This window comes from Marasmius oreades, chromosome 11 (assembly GCF_018924745.1).
Source record: "Marasmius oreades isolate 03SP1 chromosome 11, whole genome shotgun sequence".
Classification (NCBI taxonomy): domain Eukaryota; kingdom Fungi; phylum Basidiomycota; class Agaricomycetes; order Agaricales; family Marasmiaceae; genus Marasmius; species Marasmius oreades.
This window is the reverse complement of record NC_057333.1, coordinates 1566649-1584639: the sequence shown is the minus strand read 5'-3', so window position 1 is coordinate 1584639 and position 17991 is coordinate 1566649. Positions and strand designations below refer to the sequence as shown.

General features: G+C 43.0%; 2 protein-coding genes across 2 annotated transcripts; one reads left to right on the top strand and one right to left on the bottom strand.

Annotated features, from left to right (window-relative positions):
* Nucleotides 1-5: 5 nt before the first annotated feature.
* E1B28_003294 (uncharacterized protein) lies at nucleotides 6-827 on the top strand (the record flags this gene model as incomplete). Its single annotated transcript, XM_043160266.1, has 1 exon — nucleotides 6-827. One exon carries the CDS (start codon nucleotides 6-8, stop codon nucleotides 825-827), a length of 822 nt encoding a protein of 273 aa, XP_043002222.1.
* A 2019-nt stretch (nucleotides 828-2846) lies between these two features.
* Nucleotides 2847-4610, bottom strand: E1B28_003293 (uncharacterized protein). The gene is made up of 5 exons (XM_043160265.1): nucleotides 4419-4610; nucleotides 4112-4360; nucleotides 3915-4058; nucleotides 2957-3868; nucleotides 2847-2882 (listed from the first exon to the last, which is right to left on the bottom strand). The coding sequence occupies exons 1-4, from the start codon at nucleotides 4602-4604 to the stop codon at nucleotides 3713-3715; spliced, it is 735 nt and encodes a 244-aa protein (XP_043002221.1). The 5' UTR covers nucleotides 4605-4610; the 3' UTR covers nucleotides 2847-2882; nucleotides 2957-3712.
* Between the last annotated feature and the right edge of the window lie 13381 nt (nucleotides 4611-17991).

Sequence of the window (17991 nt, the reverse complement as noted above, 5' to 3'; positions counted from 1 at the left end):
ACCTCATGATGATCTACCGCCCTCTCTTTTGGACATCTTATTGGTGCGAAGACTGGCTTTTTACCTCTTCCAACTACCACAACGGTTGCGATACGATTCTCATTTCCTCTGCATCTTCCAAAACCGCGTTTTGTTTTGCCTATTGCGTTCGAAATCGTCGTGTCAAGCAAGGAGGAGGGGCAAAACCGAGTATAATCGGATTAACGTCCAAAAGAAACGTGGCGTTTACGAAGAAGTTGGAATTGTACGATGAAGTGTATGATTATGACAACTTCACTTCCACCGATTCGTTCAACCAAGGAGGATACCGTAAACGATGGATATACGTAGACGTCACCGGCAATACCGACTTAAATGGCAAAGTCGTCGATCATTTTACTAATTCTACTAGTGGTGGTGAGCTAGTCGTTTCCATTTCATTGGGCGCCACGAACACAACACCGGAAATATCAAAGAACTCCAAATTTACTGAAGAAGATGCGAAAGGCATCATGGGCAACGCGAGCTCCACGCTTGGACTACCAGCTTCTGGGTCTTCCACCACCACCACCAACTTTTGGCCTAAACTTGAACGGTTCTTCACACCTGAATGGGTAGACGTACGCAGACGTCAGATGTCGCTCTCTGAGATATTCGAGCTTCAGAGAACAGAATGGCACAAACTGGAGAAAGACTGTGTTCCGTGGATTGAGATTGAGAGGGTTTATGGCCCGAAGAGTGTGAAGGAGTCGTATGAGCGTATCGTAAGGAGTGGGTTGGGACCGGATAAAGGCCTTGTGTGGAGTTTGTGGGAGAAACCGAAGCGTGGTGAAAAGGCTAAATTGTAGGACATTTTGTGTTGTCATAATGTATGATCTGTAGTATTATTGGAATCAAAATTCAGGCGGAGGTTCGCCAGGTACCGAGTCATTGAGTCTGCTTACAGGAGACTACCTAGTACGGAGGTTCTGTTGCAGGTGGAATACCCCACTCCGGTGGACCTTTAGGTCATTGTATCCCTTTACAGTCGTTCTCAAAAACCTTGCGCCGCGTCTTTTGCACGTGCGAAAAATTAAAAAATTCAAAGAAATTCACAGAAATTCAAAAAACTCTGTAAATTCAGTGTAGCTCTATTCCACTCTATATGCATTCCTTTTTCAGTCGCAAATGCCCGGAAATGTCATGGTCTACCGTCACATCAACACAGATATGAAGAAACATGCATCGTACTACCTCCTAGAAGAAGGCTCTCGATGTCGTGTTGGATGCTCTGGGTGTTTCAGATGACAGTGTACAGCAGTGGAGATGGAGTAAAGAGAAACATAGGGCTGTCAGAGCACTCACACTACCTCAAGGACATCCAAGATTTCTCGAAACCGCTGTATCCGTCGAGTTGAATCAGCTGGTGTGCAAGACACCCTCAGTTTTCGCTTCACGAAATCTGGACTACCTGGCAATCATGCACAGCGGCCAGTCAATATCGATACCAACAATCCAACGAAAGCTTGTTGAGCTTGGACTCCATCAGAAGTACTTAGGAAAAATTGCCTTGCAGCATTATGAAGCTCTTCACACTGACAGTGTGTGGTTGGATCACATCATTCAAAACTACATGGCTGAACAGATTATATTTGTTGACAGTGAATCTTCGAAGTATGGTCGTCCAATTGCAGGGCAGTATGAGCACAACATAGGGAAATTCCAGAAGATTTCAACAGAGACGAGACGAGAGCGAAGGTCCTCAATCACTCCCTATTCTAAGGCTTCAGCTGTGTAGCTTCATAGACTTCCCTTCCAGCTGCTTAATATCATACCCGTAGCCTGTTTATGCTGTTGTCAAGCTGGTTGCAAGCTGGGCTAAGAAATTTCAATGTCAAACAGGTTTTTCCTCTTCAGTCTTCACTCATGCCATTTCCCTCTTTTTCAATAAACACATCTTCTCAATCACTCTGGAACCCCTTGTTGCCATCGACCTAAATCCTATTTTCCAGAATCCCAACCCAGAATTGATGTTTCCGAGGGGCTGTGGTTACCACATTGTACCTCAGCGGAAGAGTGCCCCGTAAAAATAGCTTTTCCTTGCTGCCATCCTCTATAAAATCCTCAGGATGATATAGGAATGTCAGTCTATACTGATCATATGAATCTCAGTACCTTTTTACCAAGCTGAAGTGTCGTTGGGCCCGCACACCGTTGTCGCTGACATGGTCGGATTCAGTAGCGTTGTTCATTTCTTTGACTTATTTCCGGACTTGTTTCTGGACGTATGTTGTAGCACTTGATATTCTGATGCAGTTCCAGCAGTAAAAGATGTGAATTGAGACGTAGAGCGAATTAAAATAATTTACAGGCATTTTTTGAATTTTTTTGAATTTTTTAATTTTTCGCACGCGCGAAAGACGCGGCGCAAGGTTTTTGAGAACGACTGTAGGATCCCAAACTTTTTCTCCTTCCGCGCCCAATTTCTAAGAAAAAGTCATGTAAGGAATGAAGTAAAAGTAAAAAGGAATTCCAGGAAAAACGCACGAAATGTTCCTCTCGGATATTAAACTTCCGTCTATTACTATGTCGGAAAAAGTAATTTCGGTGTATAAGCGTTTATAAACGTTACGCCTTTTCTCACAAGGGAAATTAGCCTTATGGAGCCCTTACGGAACCTTATTTGCCTTACAACCGCGTGTCAGAGATTTTCCGGGAACCTCATAACCAGGTGTGAGAAAATTCTCGGCCCACTTATTAAAACGATTATAAGCCAAATAAGGCTTTATAAAGCTGAAATAAGGCTCCATAAAGGGTAAGGTCACCTAGTAACGCCTTGTGAGAAAAAGCGGACGTTTATAAACGCTTATACACCGGAATCAATATTTCCGACATAGTCACACTATCCAACCTTAGCTCTTGTTCTTTTGACACCGAATCCGAGAGATAAAACGAAATAAGCACCCATCATGTACTCAGAACCCTCGTATGGACCCACCTGTTTGACTTTTTGATCATGAAAGTCATATCTCGTTTGACCCATAAGACCCGGCGACCATGAGCAGAACAAAAGGAATCCCAAAGAGCCATGGTTTTCTTTCGACGTTTCAGTTGAGTTTGGAAGGGTTCTCCTAGTCAAATCCTGGTGATCTGTTGTCCATGAATCATCAGCAACCAAAGTTGGGTGTACATGCACCCCAAGGTTAGACCTGTAACCGTTCTCGCTGCGACGATGACAAGGATGTATCTGTACATGCGCCATCGTCTCAGAAAGGTCAGTTACAGGCCTAACCCAAAGTGGCGACTGGGGCCAACTTCCCCAGACTTAGCGGGATGCCAGGAATCCGTTTGTACCGCCTTTTGAGGGGAAGCATGGTCATCAGTACGAATTTTTGGCAGATCTCGCGGGAGGTTTTGACGAACATCCTGGTTGGTACCATCAAAGAATGCGCCCGGTTGGCGTACAAATCACACTGGCAGAAGAAAAAAACTTGCTGGCAAACAGTCGCGGGAAGACACTACAAAGAAAAGACACGTACCAAAGGATTCAAAGTATTCCAGAAATAAAGGCAGTTCGGCCCCCAGTGACGATGTTTATTATTGTCCTGAGAGTAGGCTATTGAGCGTGTCTGCGATATCAGAAACATAAGCCTTCCAAACGATGGACATCGTCACGGCCAAAACATAAAGTGGTCGACTAGAATAAGTACACGCGCCATCACGTCGTTCAACGTCCGTCTCGTATTGACCTCGCTCACAAAACACCTCTACTACTACCCCTCTCGAAAAAGACAACATCGCTATCCGTTAACCGATACTGAAGCGCCCTTTGCCTTGAGAGAAGTTTGACCTGTACAGACTCAGGCCGCGAGTCTGACCCTAATAGCGAAGGACCTGCATGAAGTGCAATCTATTGGAATTATTATTTGAAACGTAAAAAAAGCTCTGAAACCCACCTCCCCGCTCACAGCCCCGCTCCTACCACTCGATAAGGGCCTGACATCCATATGGTACGAACATATCTGTTGTAGACGGCGAAGGAGCTCATCGGGCTCGTTAGGAGCAAGTATGTGATGGCGAACAATGAGCGTGGTCTTAGTCTAATGAACGTGGTTTAGCCTTCTTCGATCACCAAATCGTTACAAAGCTGCACCTTTAGACATAACACACGAAGGGCACGACAGAACCTGCTCAGATCTTCTAAAGAGTGACCAGTCCACTCGAGGCTAGAAATATCATCCAGGATGATCATCCCTCCCTGTCTTCCTTCGAGTATCCCCGCCACCAGATCATAGATAATGCGTAAGGATGGTGCTTCATTCGTGTTCAGCCGAGGCAGATGGGATAAAACGTCGATGAAATGCAACGTTTCCGAGACGGATCTCGGCGATAGGTTGATGCCCTTTATACGAACAAGTTCAGTTGTCAATGTTGGGCAGAAAATGGAATGAATAACTGACCGACTTTGTACAAAGAGATTGTAATCGATTCCAACTCTCTAAAATAGAGAGGTATATTATTTTTGTCTTGTTGAAACACTTTAAATGAGAAATCAGGCTTGAAATTAGGGCAAAATCGGCAGGCGCAGCAAGTTCATCGGTTATAAGGAGGAAAATTCCATCAGGGAGATCAAAGGGAGAGAACATGAGTGTGAGCGCCTATTCCAGGGAAATCCACGTGTTCCCGTGAACATGTGATCAAAGTGATAAGATTAATTGCGTTTAAACGACAGTTTGGTCCACCGGCAGTAAGCTACAGGTTATTGAAAGCAGACATCTGTTAGCTTTGTGCACTGTTGTAGCGAGAACTCAGTGTGACGAAACATCAACTAGATATAACGGTACTGTACCTGTTGTAGTGAGAACTGTACGAGATAAATAAGTATGGTATATGTAAGAATATATGCTGGGGCTCACCTCAGTGCAACGAAACGTCAACTGAGGGAGCCCGCATGATATGTATAAAGTATATAAGGAAAGTAAAAGTAAATAGAGTGAAATTCTAAAGGACCAAGCAGAAACTGGAACCTAACTGCAGTGTGGCTGAAGTGGCTGTGCTGGAGGGCGAAGTACTAAGTTCAACACCCCCCTACTTCGAACTGTCCAGCCCTAATAATGAAACGAATTTCTTGTGAGTAGGGCCTCCGAGTTGCTTTGTGAAAATGTCCGTGATATTATCCCTAGTGCTCCTATTGGATTGGATTGCCATCCGACATCTGACAGATTTACACCTCAGATACGGATTTCGGATGGGCAATTTTTCTATCCGTCATCCACTGGATAATATCCGACAATCCGTTGGTTATCTGTTGGATGGTAGGTCAAGGAATTCTGATATTTAATAGGTAATTCCTGAGCTATTTTACAAGAAAAATAAATAAATAAAAGTCCTGATAATAATAATAATAATAACTCGGATACCCTGAAAGTCCAAAAACAATAGGACTCCTCGTGCACGGTGGTCATCATGCCAGTTATTGGTCACTTGACCATTTTTAGTCGTTGCCTGCATGGCAACCAGAGGGACATAAAGAATTTGATTGGTAATTTATCAAAAATAGCCTCAGACAGCCAAATTATTGAAGTTTGGGTACATACAACTAGTTTTATTTATTTCAGTAAGTCCTTCACTGTTTTTGGTGAGTATGTAGGGCGGATGGGCATCTCGGCTTTCTATCTGCTGGATGATCTGCCATCCGTGGATGCCGGATGGCAGGTGGTAACTACTCAATCTGGTCAGATACATCCATATCTGATCCAAATCCGATCTGCCAGGAGCACTAATTATCCCCATTATCGACATCCACAGTGCAAACTTGCTTCCTTGAAACCTTCTCCCAAATATGGTGGTGGCATAGGTCGATATGTTTTACTAGACCATGGTGTTTTGAGTTTTCTGTGAGACTCTGACTTCCCTTGTTATCACCATGTAAACCAATTGGCCCATCAACATTGATTCTGACCTCTCCAAGCCATGAGACCATCCACACTGCTTGTTGACTTGCTCTAGCCAACGCAATATATTCTGCCTCCACTGTTGACAAAGCAACAGAAGCTTGCCACTTTGAGCCCCAAGAAACAGGTGCACCTGCCATAAAGAAAACATGCCTGGAAGTAGAACGTTGGGTGTCCTTGCAACCACCCCAATCAGCATCATCCCAACCAACAGGCTTCAAGACACCTCCCGGACTGTACCGTATACGATACTCCAAGGTTCCTTTAATGTAATCAGTGACATGAAGCAAAGCTTCCCAATGCTGTCGTCCTGGATTGTTCTGGAACCTCGCCAAAACATTGACAGCAAACGATAAGTCTGGGCAAGTACATATTTGACCCCACTGAATTGATCTGAGGAGTTCGTGGTACGGTTTGTCTGACATGAACTTCTTGTCATCCATTGGTAACGGGTTTGGAGACTCCAGGAGATTTTGTGAGGAAGGTAACAGTGTATTGTGGGGAAGATGATCAGCGAGTCCAAAATTTTGTAGCATACATTTGAAGTATGCCTTTTGAGACAGTGAAACGCTTCTGTCAGGTTCATAGGTTATAGCCACCCCTAACAATATGCCACTAGCTGCATCGCTAGCCTCTGTTAAGGACGTGTGGAATGACTCGGAACCGAACGGAACCAAAGGGAGAAACGATAAGATAAGATATAAGATATGTACTGAAGGATATACTAGAAGAAGATTGATCTAAGATGAAGAGAGGAAAGAAACGGAGTTGATCGGAGTGTATCGGAGAGCAACGAGGAGAGCGAAGGAGATAGGGAAGAGAATGACGGAGTCTTGACAGTACCCGAAGTTATTGGACAATGGCTCCCTGAGTTGAACTGCCTTAGACCAGGTCACTGGGAAACCAGAGTTGAGTTTAATTCTAAAGAATGTAACTACTAAGTTGTACATCTTATATAGGATAGAAATGTACAAGGTCCGAGACAGATCCAATAGTCGGATCCACATTTGGACCACCGACTCCCAAGCCGATAGTCTAGGCTTTAATAGGTAGTACGGAGATTAAGGTAAGTGGAGTAAGTGATTGTGACACGTCGGTCCGGATCGGTCCGGCATGGATGTAACATGATGATACAAGGTGCATATTTACCAGAAGTACAGTCGTGGACAACCAAGCGCGACAATTTTCTTAACGCTGAATTTTGAATTTTCTGGGCCAAAGGAATGACAGATTCGAACTCAGACCAGCGAAATACGTCGAAAAATGGTATTCCGAAGTTTTTCCCACGACCCATTTCCGAGTCTCAATTGTTAGGCCGATTTCAATGAGCTTTTTAGCCGCTATCTCAGCCCTTACCCCGTGCATATACATTCTTTATCTATGAGAGTGGTGCTGCTGTATCTAAGACTGCCTCAATGCTCATCATTGCCATGTGTGAGACTGCTCGGTGACCCCGTTGCTTCCGCACAGCCCACTCTGCCGCTTTTCCGGTAAGCCCATGACGATATGTGCTCAAACGGTTGATAAACTTCCGTATAACCTCATAGCCACTGCATAATAAAACATCCGTTCTTGTAATCCCTCATCGTCAAACTCACCTTCCTCCCATTCTCGCACTGCCAAGTCATCTTTGGAAGATTCGCCACCCGACCTTTCCTCGTCCGACTGTAATCTGTGTCCGTAACATCATAACATGGCGTTGCACGGGCATCTGGCATATCCGCTATGTGTTCACTTTCATTTGAGGACTTGAAATTTTCGGATCTGCCTCGAGAACTTGGAGAACTGATGGCAGCTGTTGTCTCTGTGGCTTCTTGAAGTCTGTCATCATGTACATTGGTTTTCTCTTGATTTCGCAGGCCAGCAATATTTCTCTTGTGTTTGGCAGGCCTTCCCACTGTCATGTTGCGGCGAAGGCACGTGCATGCCTGCAAAATTACCATATTTGGACATGAACTTCGCCTCTCCGATGACCCCACTTTTACCAGGATCGTGCTCAGCTTGGCAAATGGAGCATTTTCTGCATTTTTTCATAATTTTAACGATTTATTTTAGCTGAGTCTCAATTTTTGGGGTATAAAACTTCCATATTGAGCCTGGACGAAATCAGCTCATTGTATCATGACCACATTGTTCTAAATAGCTTAAAAACACATTATTTTTTTTACCCTTGTATCGGTGTGAGTGGGAATAATTCGGTCAAGTTTTTTGTCGTGCTTGGTTGTCTGCGACTGTAGGACAATCAGGTAGAGATACCTATGCGGGGTTAACGCCTGCAGGGTATACAATGCTTCATGGTGTAAGACAGTCTGAAGATCAGTTTTGAGACCACCGGTCCCGGAAACTAGGGAAAAGAAATTCAAAGACGAATGGGAACAGAAAGTTTCGTCTTCGATGGACACATATAATGTGAAACTCCGAGAATTGGGACAGCAAGTCTCAGAACAGAATAAGGCAACGGAAAATAATAACCGATTACTCCTTGAATTGATGAGAACAATGAAAGTGAGTACCAGAAATGGGACTCAGAATAACGGAAACCAATACCAACGTCCTTGCGATAGACCACGCAATGGAAATGAGACTTCATCGAAGTCTAACTGGGTCGAAGATATGCAGTGTTGGTTCTGCAATAAGGAAGGACATACCGTGAGGGACTGTCCAGAACAAGCAGATTTATTGGCGAAGGGAATTTTGAGAAGGAATGCTGATGGAAAGTTTGAGTTGAAGAACAGGGACCGGGTTCCATTTGTGAGATTCGGTGAACCAGGACCAACTCGTGCAGAAAGGATTTGGGCAATTGCCAAAGAGAAAGGATGGACGGCTAAGACTTCGGTGACGGCGCAGAGCTTGATGTTTGAAGTCGAAGAAGAGCCAACGCCGGTCTTGAACTTCCAGTTTGCGCTGGAAGAAACTATCAAAGAAATGGGTGACTCAGATGAATCGAAAGTACTATCAGTTCTGATGAAGAAACTCAATGGCTCAAAAAACTAGAAGTTCCAAGGAAAGGGCAGGGCAGTAAAAGGGATAAGGCCCAGGAAAAGACCCTTGAGGAACCTCGAAGATTGAAGCCTGAAGTTGTGATTTCGCCGCCGAAAAACTTTGATAGATCCAAGTACGTAGTTCCACAGTTGAGAAAAGAAAATGAAGAAAATGATAATGCGCCGACTTCAAAGAACTCGAAAGAAAAGGAAACTATTGAGGAACAAACTTCAGAGAATGAAGATCCTCAAGAAAGACACTTTGATCGGGTAGAACTGATTGAGAGGATATTTCAACCAAGGGATTTTGCTTTACCCAGGAAACCAGAAGAAGACCAGGGAAACAAGAGTCAAGGAAGCCGGAACATTTCAGAGAAAGTCGAAGACATTAGAAGGGCTATTAGGCCTAAGTCGGAGAAACTTTCTTTGAATGATGATGATTGGAAAGTCGTAAAGCAGAAAGCGGTGGAAGAAATTGCGGACAAAATTCTGAGACAGGAAGTTGAGATTTCGACGTCGCATGCTATAAAAGCTTCGCCGGAATTACAGAAAGCCTTGTTAAGGAAACTTAGAAATCGAAGACTGCCTAGAAGGGATGCGAAGTCCTCTTTCGAAGCAGAAATAGATGAAAAGTTAGTAAAGCAATTTTCTAACTTTGGAACGGAAAGTGAGTTTGTCGATCTTGATGAACTCAAAGTTGACCAAACATTTGAAGTTTTGGAAGAAGCTAGAGGACAGCTTGAAGCTGGTTCGATAGTTCAGAAAGATCCGGTGGAACAGTATATCAGGGACCCTCCTACAGAACAGCAGCGTAATGTTTTCATTGTTGCTAATGTAATGGATGGTCTTCGATGTATTTATCCAGAAGTCAATGGGTCCAAAGAAAGAGTGGAAACTATCATAGATAGTGGATCTCAGATAGTTGCAGTAGATATGGTTGTAGCTATTGGACTTGGAATGATTTGGGATCCAGACACAAATGTGGTTATGCAATCTGCAAATGGTCAACTACAAAGGACTAAGGGATTAGCAAGGAATGTACCTTTCACATTTGGTGAAGTAGAAGTCTTTTTACAACTTCATGTTGTTGAAGATGCTCCTTATCAGATTTTGTTGGGAAGACCTTTCGACGTTTTAACAAACTCAGAGGTTCAGAATTTCCCAGATGGTGATCAACTCATAGTAATCACTTGCCCTAATACTAGAGTAAAGTGTACTATACCAACTTACCCTAGAGGTGAGGGAATTAAGATTCGCCATAAAACAAAGAAGCTAATCCTTAGAAGAGAAAATGCTAGAGCCAGACAGGCTAGAAAAGAAAGAGATGATGAATTAAAGAGAGAAGAAAATTCGGAAACAGAAAATTTTCATTGAGCCTTGAGGAATTGTTAGATGATCAAGGAGAGGTTGCATTGAGTTTTGTTTTTGAGGATAATAAAATTGAGATAGAAGGGTATAAATTACCAGAAAAGAATAACTTTGAGTCAGCAGAATTAGCAGAAGCGTTTGTCTTAGCTAGTAAAACTGATTTCGAAGAAGTCACAGCCTTGTTAGCCTCTAGCGCTAGAATAGAAGAAATGGAAAAAGGATTAAGTGGAGAGAACCCACTTATCGATGATAACTCAGAAACTCCTTACGGAAACCCTGAGAATCTAACAAGTTCAGAGCCAGCCTCTGTATTTGGGAAGTATAAACCAGTGCACTTGAAGGTTAGACCGCAACTTGCACCAATGTCAGAAGAATTTAGGGTACAAAGGAATATTACTGGAGATCCACTAGCGGAACTTCCAGAACTATCTCCTAATCCACCTGAATATTTGCCTGGAGAAAGATATACTTTAGAAAGGAAAAAGGTCATTGACAAGAATCACTCCAAAGATTTCTTGTGGCCAGAAGAAAGGAAATTGTTGCATCATTTCATGATAGTACAGGAAAAAGGATTTGCTTGGTGTGCAGAAGAAGGAGGAAACTTCAGGACAGACTTCTTCCCTCCAATCAAATTTCCAGTACTACCACATACTCCATGGGTGGAAAAGAATATTCCTATTCCACCTGGGATTTATGAAGAAGTATGCAAGATCCTGAAAGATAAGATAGCAGCTGGTGTTTACGAACCCACTACTTCGTCTTATCGGTCTAGATGGTTTATGGTTTTGAAGAAAGATGGAAAGAGTCTGCGCTTAGTTCATAGCTTAGAAGCTTTGAATAGAGTTACGATCCAACACTCAGGAATTCCGCCAGGAACAGCAGAGATAGCTTCTAGCTTTTCTGGAAGAGCATGTTTAGGCATGTTGGACATCTGGGTCGGTTACGATGAAAGACTGATAGATGAAAAGTCAAGGGACTATACTATGTTCCAGACTCCATTTGGTCCTTATCGTTTGGTTAAACTACCAATGGGTTGGACAAACTCTGTTCCATTATTTCATGAAGATGTATCATACATCTTTAGAGAAGAAATGCCACATGTCACCAGACCATATATTGATTATGTTCCTATCAGAGGACCAGCCTCTAGATACGAAACACCAGATGGGTCATTTGAAACCATACCAGAAAATAAAGGAATTAGAAGATTTGTTTGGGAACATTTCCAGAACGTAAATCGGATAGTTCAGCGCATGAAGTATGTTGGTGGAACATTTTTGGGTCCTAAAGCATACTTGTGTGTATCAGAAGGGTTAGTAGTAGGACACAGAGTGTCCTATGAAGGAGAAAAGCCAGTAGAAAAGTTGGCGGAAGTCATCCTATCATGGGACCCTGCAAACTTTGAAAACAGAACACATATAAAATCTTTCTTGGGCACAGCAGGACAAATGCGAATGTTCATTAAGGATTATGCGAAAATTACACATCCGTTGACTAAGTTGACTGCAGCGAACGTACCTTTTGTCATTGGGGAAGTGGAGATGAAGGCTGTGAGAACAGTTCAAGAAGCTATTCAAAATGCGCCAGCACTCAAACCCATTGACTATGAAAATCCTAATGGAATTACGTTAGCGGTAGATACTTCATGGCAAGCGGTTGGATTCTACTTATATCAAGAAGATCCAGAAAATCCTCGCAGGAAGTTCTTCAACTACTTTGGTTCCATTACCCTTAATGAAAGGGAAGCAAGGTTTTCTCAACTGAAAAGAGAATTATATGGTTTGATGATGGCTCTAAGAGCTACCAAATATCAGACCTATGGATGCAGAAACTTAACAGTTGAAACCGATGCTAGCTACATCAAAGGAATGTTAGACAATCCTAGTAGCACACCAAATGCCAGTATCAACCGTTGGATAGAAGAAATTAGACTCTGGAGATTTACCTTAGTCCATATCAAGGGATTGGTACATGGGCCGGATGGTTTATCAAGACCGCCACCAGGTGGCAAGTCAACTGAGAGACCAGAAGGTTGGGAAGAATTTCTAGAGGATGATGATGGAAAACCAGTGAAATTCAGGATGGGTGAAAACCAGACTGAAGAACCATTAGAATTTGAGACCTTCAAGGATCATATAGATCCTAGGTCAGGGTATTTTAATGAAGTTGTAGACTTCACAGAGTTAGCTACAGATATAGTCGATTTTGAGGAAGAATTGCAAGAAGTTAGAGATGAAGAAAGACTTTGGGCTTATTATTTTGAGTCCTTTCATTATAAGAAAGAAAGTTGGGCTAGTAGCTATTCACTAAAGGAAGTGGTAGTTATCCCATCAGAAATAGACTTGGAATGGTCAAGGGACCATCCATATGATGAAATTCATCGAAGTCAAGAAGCAATTGATCAAGATGAAGGAATTCCAAAGATTATTGACTGGTTGGTCAACTCAGACTCAGATGCCTTGAAATTGATGACTGCATCAGAGAAAAGTAAATTTATACGAAGGGCTGCTAAGTTCTTTGTAGACAATGAAGGAAGATTATACAGAAAGTCTTTGGATGGTTCTAGCCATCATAGATTATTTGTACCTAAGGAAAAGTGAATGTGGATGCTAGTTGCATCGCATGACAACTTAGGGCATAAAGGAATGTTCGCTACCAAAGCTCTTATTGAGAAGCGATTTTGGTGGCCTCACTTAGAGGAAGATGTGGATTGGTTTGTCAAGTCTTGCAAGCCTTGTCAAGAACGGAAATTGGAGTTACTTAGAATTCCACCAGCTCTTACCCATACTCCTTCTCTATTTCAGAAAATACATATTGATGTTATTAAAATGACACCTGCTAGTAGAGGATGCAAGAACATTGTGCATGGAAGATGCGCGTTGTCTAATTGGTCTGAAGCAAGGGGTATCGCCAATGAGAATGCAAGGCAACTTGCGGAATGGTTCTTTGATGACATCTTATGTAGATGGGGAACACCTGAAGAGATCGTAACAGATAATGCTCCTCAGATGTTAGCCTTGACTAAATGGTTAAGAGACAAATATGGAGTTAGAGGTATTCGTATCTCACCATATAATTCTCAGACCAATGGAAAGATAGAAAGAGCACACTTTGATATAAGACAAGCATTGGCAAAAGCCACCAGTGGGAATTTACAGCACTGGTTTTATTTCTTGAAACATATCTTGTGGGCAGACAGAATTACAACTAGGAAGAGTCTAGGGTGTTCACCCTACTTCTTTGTTTTGGGGGCAGAACCTATTTTGCCTCTAGATCTGGTAGAATCTACTTGGTTAGTAAAAACACCTGAACAGGTTTGGTCCAGGGAAGAACTTATTGGATTTCGTGCTCAAGCCCTAGCAAAACATCGTACACATGTATTAGATATGGTGCAAAGGGTATCTGAAAATAAAAGAAGGAATCTAAGAAAATTTGAACAAGACTATATGCACACTATAAAGCCGTATGACTTTAAACCGGGTACATTGGTCCAAGTTTGAAATACTCAGATTGAAAAGAACTTAGATAGAAAGATGTTTCCTCGATACTTTGGTCCTTGTATAGTAATTAGAAGGACAAGGAGGTTCGTATATCTTAGCAGAAATGGATGGGACTCTTATGAGAGGAAAGTATGCTGCTTTCAGAGTTCTGCCTCATGTGGCAAGATATACTCCGATCGAGTTACCTTCAGAAATAGAAAAACTTATACATTTGTCTAAAGAAAAGTTAGATAAATTAGTAGAAGAAGATGAAGAAGTTGAATATGGTCCAGACAAAGACTATATCTTCGACCGAATTCCTAACTTGCGACTTAGCGAAGAGGAAACAGACATTGGACACAACTTCGAAGAGGTTGAAGAAAGCGATGTCGACGACTAAACTCAACTTCAAATCAATCACATTTGCGCAACAGCGCTACAGACGACAAGTACAGTATAAGTCCAAGTGAAGTGTATGGATTATATATTTTACTTGGAAAAGGAAAACAGAAAAATGGTAAATTAGGCGGAGACATAGCCAGTCTTCGAGGTCTCGCCTTGGACAGAGACGTCCTTGATGGCCTCCTCGATGGATTTGGTGTCCATAGAATCGTCGATAGCTAATTTAGCAAGGCGGACGCAATTAATTTTGTCGAGCTGAGAAATAGTGAACTTGTACTGGTTGTGAGCGTAAAGGATGGTATGCTGAAGAGTAACCGCCTCAGTGCGCAAGAAGTTGGCAACAGAAAGAAGATGCTCCGGATCGTATTTGGAAAGGTTGGCAAAGGGCAGCAACCCTGCAATGTGAAGAATACGTTCGTGGCCTTCCTGACGAAGGCGGAGTTCCTCTTCGATATGTTCAGGACAGTACGAAGTAGAAAAGAAATAAGAAAACATACTGGGTGTCTCTTCAGCGGTGTCAACGATTGGAGTTGACAAGTGAGCCTTCTTGGCCCTGGACAAGGCCATGGCGGAAGTACCGTTAGGACCACTCTGAAAGGAATAATTAAAATAGATCAGAAATCGAAGACTTCAAGAAACTGACTTTCTTGAATTTAAGGGCAGAATTAGCACAGGCACCCTTGCCCTTGGCAACGTCCTTACCAGCGGACTTGCCTTCCTTCTGTTTTAGGACAGAATGGATAGAGGCTTCGAGCCCCTCCATCTCCTGAAATTTAGTAAGGAAAACAGAAACAGAGTTGGAAAGTACCTTTGGCTTAATGGAAGCATCAGCGACGAGTTCCATATCTTCATCAGAGTCGGACACGACCAACTCCGCAGATTTCTAAAGGAAAGAAACTATTAGGAATATCTTCGACATCGTTGAGATAGGAAGCATACAGCAGAGCGCTTGGAGCCTTTGGCCTTGTTGCGAAGGGTTTCCTCTTGCTTGGTACGGATGGCCTGCACCTCGTGAACGAAAGCGAGATGACCGCAGTAGCTGGGAACCTCAGACATGCCGGGGACCTTCTGGAGCTTCTCGAGAAGCTCAAACACATTTCTTGATGAAGTTAAAGGCCTCGGTATCTTTCGCGATGTTGGTAGATAGACATGGAAACAGACTACGGAAGTTAGTCGAAGAAGAAAGGAAACGAATAAAACAACGTACTAGATGGTTGGCAATAGGCGCGAGCGCCTTCATCGGCGAGCACGCTCATATTGCTGGCGAGCATGGCTTCCATATGTTTGATGAAAGCATCGTTGTGCTTAAGGAAGTGGTCACGACTGTTCTAAGCAGGGACCTTGCTGGCAGTAGACATATTGAAGACGGTACAAGTTGAGAGTGTAGAAGTAAAAAGAACAGAAAATTGGGTGAGGATAGGAATGGCCTCACTGAGGCTTTTATTACCGAAAGGTATAGTCAACGGAGTTGACAGTTCTTTTGTCAGGGGGAGAGGACTTGAAATTCGAACAGAATTTTGCATTTTGCAACTAAGCAACGGCTAAGAATGGATCATTGATGTTGGTGCAACAGCCAGAACTGCCGGAAATTCCGATCTTCCGAGTAACCCTACACTCTAAGAAATCAAGAGAACCATAAGGAAAACCATGAGGATGATCGAGATGCCATTGAGAACACATATGGTTTCAATGTCGAAGATGGGGGTCTTAGTAAAAGAAAATAGAAAAAAAAAGGTCACATTGAAAAACAACCAAGAGCATCTATACTACGGACAGCATGGTGTAGGAAAAAAAAAAGTGTAGGATCATGTCTAAATAAGGAAAATTTGATCGGAACTCGACTTCGAAGATTTAGGCTACATGAAATCGCGGATATGTACCTAGCAGTGTTGAGTTCAAAGTCAAAGAAACCATAGTAGGCTTGTGTGAGGAACATATTGGATGGAATTCGATACGATGAAGAAAGAATGGAAAATGGCGATGCACCAAGCTTTGACAGTGCCGGAATTGAGGCAATTTCGAGCTTCAGGAATCCGACCGAGCCATAGCATTCGCAAGTCAATGAAAGAATGGCGTGCAGCCGTAGGAAAATGTGATAGCAGAGGGGACCCGTGATAAAAGGTCTCTGTGCTGGATCGAACGTGAGACAAACTTGAAGTAAGGTCCGTCAGAATGGCGAAGGGAAACCATGAATTGGAGTTGGATGGCTAGTTCAGCTTCTCGCTTAGTCGAAAGAGGCATAACGAAGAACGATCTGGTGTAGTAGGAAAGTACATAGGAACAAAGTTCCTAGGGTATGCCTCTATTTGATGTCTAGATTTGAGATTGCGTATCGAAGACATTAGAATGGACTTACTAGAAACCAATAACTCATACAGCACTTCAATGGCTAGCTTCATGTTTGTCAGATAGAAGGGATTATAGAAAAGAATAAAGGGAAAGTAGGACTTAGGGGTCTCTTCGATATCGCTGAAGTCACTAGACAGGCTAACGAAGGCACTCTGTCTAAGTCAAAAGTCTTCGAAGACTCTTAATTCCTTTATCACACAATAATAGAAGGAAAAATACAGAGTGTATTTTTATGCTACAGTAGCAAAGATATAGAAATACATATTTTTAAGTAGTATGTATACTACTGAACAGATAGAAGCTTTACAAGAAATAAGAAAGAATAAGTCCCGAGACCAATGTCTCGAGAACCGCAAGTCCAAGCAATAGTCCATTACAAGATATCGTGAAGGTCTCTAACAGGAATAGTTAGTGAGGTCAAGATATCTAGGATATGAGCTGGACTTACACTTAGTGAACGTCCAAGAGGATCGGAAGACGGGCAACATCCCCAGGCAACGGTGCATCAACCAACGCTTTTCCCCTCGACAACCATTTGACCCGCTGTTGAACCACGGATTCCTCAACTCCGAGCTGACGCGCTGTCATCGCAAACTGGTTCCGGAGCGCTCTGCTGAAAGGAGAAGAATATTTAAAAAAGGAAAAGTAAGTTGAATAGAAATATAAAGAAAACGCATTCTGAGTGGCACCGGCCGAACTGAGAGCCAGAGAAGGACTTGCCGGTCGTCGGGTTGAAAAAGGTCTATCAACACTCTCCACCTTGACCTCCTGAACCCCTCTGCCTCTCCATCTTCCAACGGCCAATCAAAAGGGCACTAAGCCCACAGATTGTCTCCAAGAGAGCCAGACCGCCTGGGTGCAGTTGAAGATATTCGGTAACCACCTTCAGGTTGACGGCGACATTGGACCTCGTGAGCCTTGTCGATGATGTTGGCACGGGAGGGAGGAAATGGAATCTGAAGGACTGCACTTGATCAGTGAGCTGGTCAGACACCTTCAAGAGCTGCGGCAAGAGCTCTCCTAGACATGAATGGAAGTCTAGAAAGATACATTAGTGGAATGAATAGAATAGAAAACAAGAACTTACTGCTCACGTCGAATCGCCCAGTCCCGATGATGTCCATCCTAGACCAGGACTCACTTCGCAGAATCAACTGCACGGAACCTGCATACACCTTGCATCGATCACACTTCTCGCGTTGTCGTAGAGTGCTCGACTTGACTTGGCGGAAGTGCAGGCAGCAAGGGAGCATCAATTCCTGTTTACAGGTGAATCAGTACCAGAAAAAGAAGTAATGGAAGAAACTTACTGATGAAAGAGGTCCGGCCGCCTCGAGAACATCTCGAAGGAAGGCTTCTGCCTCAGGAACATTGAAGCCGAAGCGGACATCTAAGATAAAGATTAGAACAGAAAGATTAGTAAAGGAATATGAACTTACTATCGGTGTCAAGACCTTGCGGATGCTTTTGTCATGTAATGCTAGATAGTAGGTTCTCAGA

What these genes read in the sequence shown, in the direction of transcription:
- E1B28_003293 (XM_043160265.1), bottom strand. Translation starts at nt 4,604, where the DNA reads ATGTTCTCTCCCTTTGATCTCCCTGATGGAATTTTCCTCCTTATAACC. An exon ending in TTCGTGTGTTATGTCTAAAG is followed by an intron (nt 4,059 to 4,111) that starts GTGCAGCTTTGT and finishes CACGTTCATTAG; the next exon opens with ACTAAGACCACGCTCATTGT. An exon ending in GCGGGGCTGTGAGCGGGGAG is followed by an intron (nt 3,869 to 3,914) that starts GTGGGTTTCAGA and finishes TAATTCCAATAG; the next exon opens with ATTGCACTTCATGCAGGTCC.